This window comes from Canis lupus, chromosome 9 (genome assembly GCF_011100685.1).
Source record: "Canis lupus familiaris isolate Mischka breed German Shepherd chromosome 9, alternate assembly UU_Cfam_GSD_1.0, whole genome shotgun sequence".
NCBI classification, from domain to species: Eukaryota; Metazoa; Chordata; class Mammalia; order Carnivora; family Canidae; genus Canis; species Canis lupus.
In genome coordinates, this window is record NC_049230.1 from 20,954,813 (window position 1) to 20,964,753 (window position 9,941).

The window sequence follows — 9,941 nt, forward strand, 5'->3', positions numbered from 1 at the left end:
ATCAAGAGTCTCATGCTCTATTGACTGATTCAGCCTGGCGTGGCACCCCGATGAGCTCTTTCTTTAACGTAGGTGGAGATGTGATGACATTTGGGGTTCTCTGGTGTGGTAGCAGCTCAGACCCTGTATACAACAGCTTTTGAAATATCTGGGTGTGCCTCCTTCTCCAGTGTACACGGGTAAATGGCAACTTCTGAGAATTGTTGCAGATTTGTAAACCAGGCAATGGATCTTGATTTTTCATTTTGGCAGTTGACATCAGCCTTAGGCTCATCTGCTCTTGATCCATGCTCCTTGTATAGGGCAGACCGTGCCCTTCTTGGCCACCCATATATCTCAAGTTTAGAAACACCATGGTCTGTCAGCTGCCGCTGCAAATCCTGTAGGTTAAGGCCTGCTACTGACTATGTCCACTTTACTTCTAATGGTTAAGTGCTGCCACCTGGTCCCCTCTGTCTTGCAATCCTGTCATCCCCACCGACACTAAGTAGCCCAGGTCCATAGTAGCATCTCCTACATCAACCCTGGCCTGCAGCGGATAGCCACTGCTGAGCTTCTCAACAGCTTTTGTGTCCTCACTAACACATTCTTTATGTCCTCTGGGAAAGGACTATTCTTTGGGCCCTTGCAGGGACTGTAATCATGTGGTGGACGCTCTTGTCTTAAATGACAATTCATTCTAACATGCCTACCCACCTTTTGACTCTTTCCTCAATACTCTGCTGGGGCAATTTGAGGGGTTCACTTCACTTGCTATAGGCCACTGCTTTGTCCAAGCTTCAGGGAGTCATTTCCAGCAAGGCATTAGGACCGGCTCTGGGTGTCCTTGCCAGGACCTGAAACTCTAAGTTAATGGGAGACTGTCCTCCTCTCCCGTATCCACAAACTCTCCCTATCCAGTCACTCTGCCATTCTCCAGCCAGCCTCCTTGGTCTGCCAGCCTCAAAAATCCCCTACTGTGTGTACTCTCCTGGTTCTTGCTGTGACACATTATCCAGCTTACTCAGATCTTGCAGTATTTTGGGTGAATAATACCTTTTCCCACATGTTTGGGACAGTGCTTCCGCACATCCTAAGACCTGACCCTAGCTTCTGGTGTGGAAGCCCTGAAGGGAGGCAGGGGCAGATCTTGAGAAGCATCAGTTTGCAAGGCATCTGCCTCAAGGAGGCCTTGGCATGATCACCAAGGAAGGGGAGGCTGCTCCCCTCTGGCAAGGTGGAGGCACTTCTTCCAGCCCAGAAGGTTCCTGGAAACCTAGGAGTTCAAAATTCTTCAGGGCATCTCAAATGACCCATGCAACGTGTCATGGCCCCCTGTCTTTCTTTCTTTCTTTCTTTCTTTCTTTCTTTCTTTCTTTCTTTCTTTCTTTCTTTCTTTCTTTCTTTCTTTTTTCTTTCTTTCTTTGTTAGCAGTTTATTTTTATTTTTTTAAGGATTTATTTATTTATTTATTCATGAGAGACAGAGACACAGAGAGAGGCAGAGACACAGGCAGAGGGAGAAGCAGGCTCCATGCAGGGATCCTGATGTGGGATTTGATCCTGGGCCTCCAGGATCAAGCCCTGGGCCGAAGGCAGGTGCTAAACCGCTGAGCCATCCAGGGATCCCCGGTCCCCTGACTTTCATTCTAGGGCTTTGACAGGGAGACTTGCTAGGGTTCCAGCTTATCAGCTTTCTTTGTTATCTGACCTCCTACATTCAGATCTTGGGTTTGAGTTAATGGTTGGCTGACCTGAGGTTAACATTTTCTTCCTTCAGAGATTCTCTGATATTAGTGGTAGCCAACAGATGACACAACCATTATCATCATTGCTCTTCTGTCTCAAATGCTGAAGCAATTGGCTATGCCAGTGCACTTCTATGACTTGTACCCCATCCTGATGCACCAGCAATGAGAATCTTAGTAATAGTGTTGCCACAACATTCCAGGGGTTATCACACCCTGCTTAACACCAGCAAAGGAGTCTGGTTAGTGAAAGATCAAATTCCAGAATCCCAACATGAGAATGTTGCTTTCTACAACTCTTCTAGGACCAACTGTTCTCAGAAGAGTCCCCTGCCCAGACGCAGATTTGGAAATAAGGATTTGAGTGCAAGTAGTTTATTTGGGTGGTGATCCTAAGAAACACCAGTGGGACCGTGAGCATGTGAGACAGGAAAGGGAGGCCAGTCAACAAAGGATGGCCTTGAGCAGGTTCCTGAAGTGGGTAAGTGGGGCTCAGTCCTGTGGGGGCATTCTGGGAGATAGAGCTGAATACACCTCAGAGTTATTCTACCCAAGGGGTGAGGGAGCTGGGGTATTGATCCTTCCACTCTCATCTGTCACTGACTTGGAGCTGCTTCTGGAGGCACTAACTCTGTGGCATTTCCAGCCTGCCTTGCACTCAGAAAGCCCTCAGAGGAACCGTGGAACATGCTTGCGGAAGGATGCTGCTGACAGGCAGAGAACAATGAGGGAATATGGGTGAAACATCAACAGTGCTGGGACGCCTGGATGGCTCAGTTGGTTAAGCATCTGCCTTTGGCTCAGATCATGATTCCAGGGTCCTGTGATCGAGTTCTGCCTCGGGCTCCCTGCTCAGTGGAGAGTCTGCTTCTCCCTCTCTCCCTCCTCTCAGCTTGTGATTGCTCTCTCTCTCTCTCTCTCTCAAATAAATAAAATCTAAAAGAACAAAACCAAACCAACCCAACCACCAAACAAACAAACAAACAAACAAAAAACCCATGAACAGTGCTTGTGCCAGCCACTCACCCACTCGTCTGACAAATATTTATTTGTCCTGCTGTATTTGGAACTGAGGATACAGCAGGGAAGAGGGACACATGGTCCTCACCCCTATAGAGCTTCCCTTCTAACTGAGGAGGCGGCCAATAAACTAGCAAACGAGACAATGACAATGTGAAATGTCCTCTAGAGACCAATGTCAGAGACTATGGGGCCATCAGAGAATACCGGGGGCTGTGTATGAAGTGGGAGGAGCAGAACAGGCGGGTCTCTCTGGAATAGACATTTCAGCCAGGCCCTCAGAGGGCTGGCCATGTTTGTGCCTGGGAAAAGCCTTCCGAGCCTAGGGAATAGCAAGGACAAATGCTCTGAGCAGGACTGAGCGCATTTGTGTAAGAGAAAGGGAGAGAGGAGGAACATGGCACCTGCCCTGAGGACAACAGGGCTGGGCTTAGGGCTCTGGCAAGTTTAGGTTTTATTCTAAATGCAACAGGAAGCATTGGAGGGTTAAAACCTGGGGTGGCACAATTTGATTTATCTTTTAGAAAGCTGACTCTGGGGCACCTGGGTGGCTCAGTCCATTAAGCATCTGCCTTTGGCTAAGGTCATGATCCCAGAGTCTTGGAATAGAGTCCGGCCTCGGTCTCCCTGCTCAGCGGGGAGTCTGCGTCTCTCTCTCCCTCTACCCCTCCCCACTGCTCCCCCCCCCAAATAAATAAATAAGTAAAATATTAAAAAGTGAAAAGGAAAGCTGACTCTGGTTGCGACCCCATCACCATTTTTCACCTGTGTGACTAGATTTGTGGTCAGTGTTAGGCTGGCTAGGAGGAAAGTGCTCAGTCTCAACCCTGGCCCCACCAACTCCCCTCTCCTGCCCCACACTTGACACAAGGTGATCCATTGGAAGCTAGTTTATTTTGATTGGTTTTTCATGGGGCTGGGCGGGGCTGGGAGATAGCTGGGCTTTGAAGCTCTGTCCTAGGGACGTTGGTCCCCTTCCTCAGCACTGCGGCGGCCGAAGTCCATCCATCCGTATGCTGCTTCTTCTTCTTCCATCCACGGTCCCTGCTTCTTGGACAGGTCTGAGGGTCAGAGGAGGAAGAGGATGTGAGGATACGGGAAGGATGGTTAGCTGCCAAACCAAGGCCAGGGCCAACCCTGGCTGGGTGAGGCAAACAGAGGCGGCTGTCCTGGTTCCTACCTGCCACCAGCTGTGGGGGACCCTGGAGCCCTAGCTGCCTTCGGTGGTGAGAGGCTGGGCCCAGTTGGTCCAGCCCATGTGGCTCCAGACCCCTATTTGCTCCTGGACCCGAGGGTGCATCTTGCAGCCGGGAGCGGGGCTTCCAAGAAGCTTCAGAGAAGGTGGCCAGAGCCAGTGCCAAGATCAGTACATACACACACAGTCGCTGCATCTTGTCTGCAAAGGAAAGAGGGGCAGAGCTGAAAGCCGGGCCGTACGGGGCACCCCTGTCCATCCAGGGGCCTGGACCAGATGGACTCTGCTGGCACGTATGCCGCTGTGTGGGGTTGTGGACTGTTCCTCATTTTGCTTCTCCAGTTCCTGCCAGGCACTCCTACTCCCAGGCCTGGCCCCTTCCCTCCTCACCTACCTTAATTACAGCAGCAGCTTCTCTCAGAGGAATTTACAACCTGGAGCAACTTCTGCAAAATTCAAGGCCATGTGAGTGGCTCTGTAGATATTTACGTTTGTAGTTTAAAGTGAGCTTTTATTTATTTTTGTTTTTTAAAAAAGATTTTATTTATTTGACAGAGAGAAAGAGCGAGAGCACACAAACAGGGGGAACAGGAGAGGGAGAAGCAGGCTCCCTACTGAACAGAGAGCCCGATGTGGGACTTGATTCAGGACCCCTGGATCATGACCTAAGCTGAAGGCAGACACTTAACTGACTGAGCCACACAGGTGCCCCTGAAGTGAGCTTTTAAACAGTAACACCAAAGTGCACATTACAGACTGCAGGGTATCTCTTTGGAGGCCACCAGCATATTCACTATCTGGTCGGGTCACACCGTTTCTGTGCCGCCCGAGGAGGGAAACTTAGCTTGCCAATTTTGCTTAACTGAGGAATATCTTGCGATTATAATCAAGCAGTTAAAAATGAAGCTGTTGCCGTTTGCACCTGTGTGTCAGGGTGACCTGAGTTTGGGGAAGCCATAATACAGAGATAAACTGGGTATTCAAATGACTCTAAAATTCCATTCTCTGCATTTGTGTTCTTTCATCCTCATTATATGGATGGGCTTTATCAGAAGCAAAATATAAAAATGTTACCTTCCAGGAACACACTTATATGAATAAAATACTATTTTTATCTGTTTTTCACAGTGAGGTTCTCTGTTAGATTTCCTTTGGGTTCTTGATGCTAAAGATACACGATTGAACGGTCAGTGATCAAAGCCACACAGGCCCATTCTAGCCACATGTATTGTCCAATGTGGTAGCTACTGGCCCCATGTGGCTCTTTACATGTAAATTAATTAATATTAAAATTTTCTCCCCCAGGAGAGCCACCTTTCCAGTGCACCTGTGGCTGGTGGCTACCATATTGGATGGTGCAGATACAGATCCCCTCCTCATGGAAAGTTATTTCAGACAGTGCTGGTCTAAGAAAGAGCTTGAGATGGGATCCAGAAGCCCTGGGTTCTAGTTCCAATCCTGCCAAATAATTTGTGTGACTTTGGACAAGTCACATCTCCTTCAGGGCCTCAGATTTTTCACCCGAGAGATGAGAGAATAGCCTTTGTCCTTCTCACCTTGCAGACCTGGGGTGAGCGTGAAGTAGGAGGGTTGAAGCATCAGGTCAGCTCAAAGGAAAAGGGTTAGGAATGCCAGGGTGGGTTCTAGAGCTGAGACCTAGTATGGCCTCGAGCTAAGAGAAGGGTGGCAGCCCTGGAGACACGGAGGCGTGAGCCTGGTACCTTGATGCAGGGAGTCCTCCCATCAACCCTCTTCCCCGCCTTTATAATCCCCTCCTGGGTTCTCTCACCTGCAGAGCTGGGAGGTGGGCGATGCTGTAGCTGGCCTGGTGTCTTTCCGTTCTCTGCTCTGCTGGGTGCTCCAGCGCTGCCTTATAAAGCTCTCAGGGCCCCTCCCAGACCCCCATGAGGCCAGCCTCCGCTATAGCAAGACAAAAGGGGGTGGGCACAGGTACGTCACCCCTGCCCTACCCCATCATTCAGTCAGTCATCCACATGTGGGAAGGGAAGGGAGTTGACCTTCATGGCAGTGAGGAGTAGGTGCAGGGTTGGAGCAGTTCTTCAGCTGGACATGAGGGCAGGCAGGACCCCAGGGGCTCCCTGGGATCAGGAACAGTGCCCCCCACCCAGTCGTTGGGGTCAGAGTCCTGGGACGCATCAGTCCTCTGACTCTGTCCCATTGGAGGGCAGGTGAGGCAGATGCACCGAGTGACCTTGGATTCAGAGGAAGCATATTTCATCATACATTGATGTTTGAAGAGCAGGGAGTGTGTGGTTGTGGAGTGCTGTATTGATCCCCTGTCCCTTCTGCTGGGCTCTGCAAACAGTGCGTGAGGTAGTTATCAGGGGCAATGGGGCATGGGCTGATGGCCCCATTTTCTCTGCCCGGGGCTGCAGCTGGTTGCCTCTTCACCACCCTTGCCTGGAAATCCCTGAACACTCCCCACTCCTTGTGCCTTAGTGCTGGCTGGGTTTGGCTTGCAGCTCCCCTCCATCACAGGTCTGCCCTTTACCCCCAGCCTCTTGCAACCCCCCTACTCAGGGCTGATTCCTTCAGGCGGCTGTACTTGGAGGCTCCCTCCTTTGGTTTTCAAGGGAGATAGCAATCTGAATAACTCATTCACCACTTTTCAATATAAAAATACATCTTAGGGGCACCTGGGTGGCTCAGTGGTTGAGCATCTGCCTTTGGCTCAGGTCATGATCCTGTGGTCCTGGGATTGAGTCCTGAATTAGGCTCCCCAGAGGGATCCGGCTTCTCCCTCTGCCTATGTCTCTGCCTCTCTCTGTGTTTTCTCATGAATAGATAAATAAAATCCTTAAAAAAAATATGTCTTAAAGTGGTTAGCAAAGAGGCTAAAGGGTTTGCCCAAGATGTGCCAGAGCACCAGACAGTAAGCTTGTTGACTTCTTTGATAAATTGCCACCTTGGCCTGGTTTGGACAGATGTAACTAGTTCTAGGCTGCTTTTGATTTTTCCATGGTTGGCATTAGAGATTTTGCTCTTGTTCATGTGTCATCAGGGCCCCTCCTTGTCTGGGGGAGTTCTGATGCCCCTTGGGTCTGGATAAGGGGCAGTGGTACCCACGCTCACAGCCAGCCTTGCTGAGAATTAACAGGTGATGAAGCAGGCTGTGAGGTGTCCATGGCAACCAGCAGCCGAAAGTTCTGGTGAATAACCACTCTAATCCAGAGCAGGGCTCCGTGACTCAGCAGATGGAATTAAGTGAAAACGACAAAACCAGTGCAGGCATTGGTGATAATGAATTGAATCCAGAATCCTAGAGATGGAAAGGCCTTTGAGGGGGCTTGGGAGATGGTGGCGTGGGGAGCAGTTCTGTTCACATGCTGGAGGAATAGAGAGGTTCGTGTTACCATGGTGATGAGAAATTAGAAGCTTTCTGCAGAGCCTTAGATGCATGAGAACCCACGATTTCTGCTGTGGAGGGGCTTATGCACAACCCCCGCATTGCCCCAGCTATTCTCAGGCTGGTCACACCAGGGCTGGTGATGATAGCAGCAAACAGAAGTTCACTCAACAGATGATGGTGGAGCACCCCCTGACTATGGGCACTGGTGGGCTCACAGGGAGGGCTCCCCTCAGAGTGGAGAGATGGCACTTGTCCCAGGTTGCTCAACATCACAAAACTACATATTCTGCTCACAGGGGAATCTTGTCCCATGGGAAAAGAAGGATTTCCAGGCCCCTGCCCTTTTCCAGATGTCGTGCTGTGGGCAGATCTCTCCCCCTCTCCAAGCTATGTTCTTCTCCAAGAAATGAGGAAAAGAACTTGGGTAGGGGTAGTCTCGTGAAGGTGATGTACATAAAGCACTGTGCACAGTGCCCAGAACATCTTCAGGGCCTAATTTATTTGCACCTTTAGCTCTATCCTCTTCAGACCTCAGTTAGCCTCACCTATGAAATGGGAATCATTCATTCCTACCTCATAGGGCTACTGTGAAGGGAAAATGTGACAAGGTCTGGGCACACGCTTTGCACGTATCAGAGAGCTTCTCCTTTCCCCAGGCTTAAAGAGGGTGATTCCCTAAAAAAGCATCATCTGTGCATCTAAGATTTTCCCTCCTGCCTGGCTGTGACTCAGAGGGACACTTGTCTTGGGTTGCCACTGAAAGACTTGGCAGGTATGGAATCTATGGAGGCTGGGCCTCTCTGACGTCAGAGGATTTTGGAATTGGTGAGGCCAGGATAGACTCCCGGTTCCAACATCTAGACTACCTGGGTGACCAGAAAATCCAGTTGCTGAGTCTACCAAATTGAAGACCAGATCCCAGACGCTGGGGCCAGCCCCCTCTCTCTCTCTGAAGACCCTGCCCTTGTTCTCACAATAGTGACAATGCTGTGTACCAGGCTCTTTGCATGAGAAATCCAGTTGCGCTTCGCCATGGTCCTTGGACATAAGTACTAGTGTGTCCCTATTGCACAGATGAAGAAACTGAGGCTGGCACAGGTGAACAATCCCTGTCCTGAATTTACAGGACCAAGGATAAGGAGACCTGGAGCTGAAATCCTGGTTCCGGAATCTTTCTTCTCTCAGGAGGGGCATGGTGGGCGTAATAATGGTTCCCCCTAAAGATGTCTATACCCCAGTTCCTGGGACCTGTGAATATATGAGGCTACATGGTAAAAGGGATTTTGCAGATCTAAGTGTAGACTTTAAAGTAAGGAGTTTATCCTGGATTATGTGAGTGGGCCCTAAAAATTTAGTCAGATCAGCCCTTAAAATATTCTTTGGCTAGAATGTTCTTTTGTTCAAGGTGGAAGTGATGTGGCTGAAGGATGAATCAGAGATTTGAAGAATGAGGAGGATTCCACCTGCCTTTGCTGGGATGAAGGTGGGAGAGACAGGGCACTAGGTTGAGGAGTGCAGGTGGTCTTCAGGAACAGAGAGAGGCTCCCAGTGGAGGCCCAGGACCACAAAGAACTGAATTCAGCCAACAATCTGGATGAGCGTGGAAGCGGGTTCATTCCCAGAGCCTTCAGAAAGGAGCACAGCCCTGGTGATACTGCATTTCGGCCCGGGGAGCTACGCTGTACCTGGGACTCCTGCCCTATAGAACTGGCAGAGAATGAATTGGTGTTGTCTTAAGCTTCTAAAGTTTGTGGGAGTTTATTATGGCTGGAACAGAACACAAATACGAGGGGTTCCAGCCTCATTAAGGTTTCTGTCGGTAAGAACTGGTTCTGCGCAAATTGGCACGTGATTTTTTTTTTTTTTTTTCCCAAATACAAGTGAGGAAGATGTTCGTTAAAGTATTGGGCCAGTCATCGATTCCATTTTCCTTCCAGTTAGTGAGCACCTGCTGTAAGCCAGGGGCAGGATGAGGCCCCAGGGATAAGAGGTGAATATGCTTGGCCCTTTCATGGGTTGGTGGCATTTAGAGTCCAGGGGAAGGGGGCATCGAAAAATAGACATAGTAACAACAGTGGAGAGGACTTTCCTTGGGGAGGGAGACTCCCAGGGGCATTCTGCACGCCTGATCACACTCCCACCTGCCAGCGCCGGCCCTGGCAAGCAGCAGTACTGGAGAGTTGCAACCACTGTCACCGGCAGCCGAGCCTCCTTATTGGTATTGATGGTGGACAAGGGAGAGGCTAGGATGCTGCCTGCGGAGGGTGGAGGTGCTGGGACAAACAGTGACACCTGGGAGGTGTTCCAGTCAGCATGGACATCGTGGTCCCTCCCGGGGCGAGGGCTGCGGAGGAGGAAGTGGGTTCACAACTTACGGCTGTACGGGCTCTCCCAGGGTGGTCAGGACCAAGAGGACAGTCCGCAGGCTGCTCTCAGGCTGAGAGGCTGCCTAGCAGAGAGCACCCCCATGTTCCAGCCTCAGCTTCCTCTCCCTGGCCTCCTCCTCTCCCTGGCCCCCCTCGCCCCTTCTCATCTCATCTCACAGGCCCACCTGTGCCTTTGGAGTGATGACTCTCAACCCGCATCTCACCTTAGGATCCCCTGCAGAGCTCTAAACCCACCTCTATGCT

General features: G+C 50.4%; 1 protein-coding gene across 1 annotated transcript; it reads right to left on the reverse strand.

Annotated features, from left to right (window-relative positions):
- Positions 1-3,621: 3,621 nt before the first annotated feature.
- Positions 3,622-5,927, reverse strand: GAST (gastrin). The gene is made up of 3 exons (XM_038546099.1): positions 5,731-5,927; positions 3,927-4,142; positions 3,622-3,807 (listed from the first exon to the last, which is right to left on the reverse strand). Exons 2-3 carry the CDS (start codon positions 4,135-4,137, stop codon positions 3,704-3,706), a joined length of 315 nt encoding a protein of 104 aa, XP_038402027.1. The 5' UTR covers positions 4,138-4,142; positions 5,731-5,927; the 3' UTR covers positions 3,622-3,703.
- Between the last annotated feature and the right edge of the window lie 4,014 nt (positions 5,928-9,941).

What these genes read in the sequence shown, in the direction of transcription:
- GAST (XM_038546099.1), bottom strand. Translation starts at nt 4,137, where the DNA reads ATGCAGCGACTGTGTGTGTATGTACTGATCTTGGCACTGGCTCTGGCC. An exon ending in TCCCCCACAGCTGGTGGCAG is followed by an intron (nt 3,808 to 3,926) that starts GTAGGAACCAGG and finishes TCTGACCCTCAG; the next exon opens with ACCTGTCCAAGAAGCAGGGA.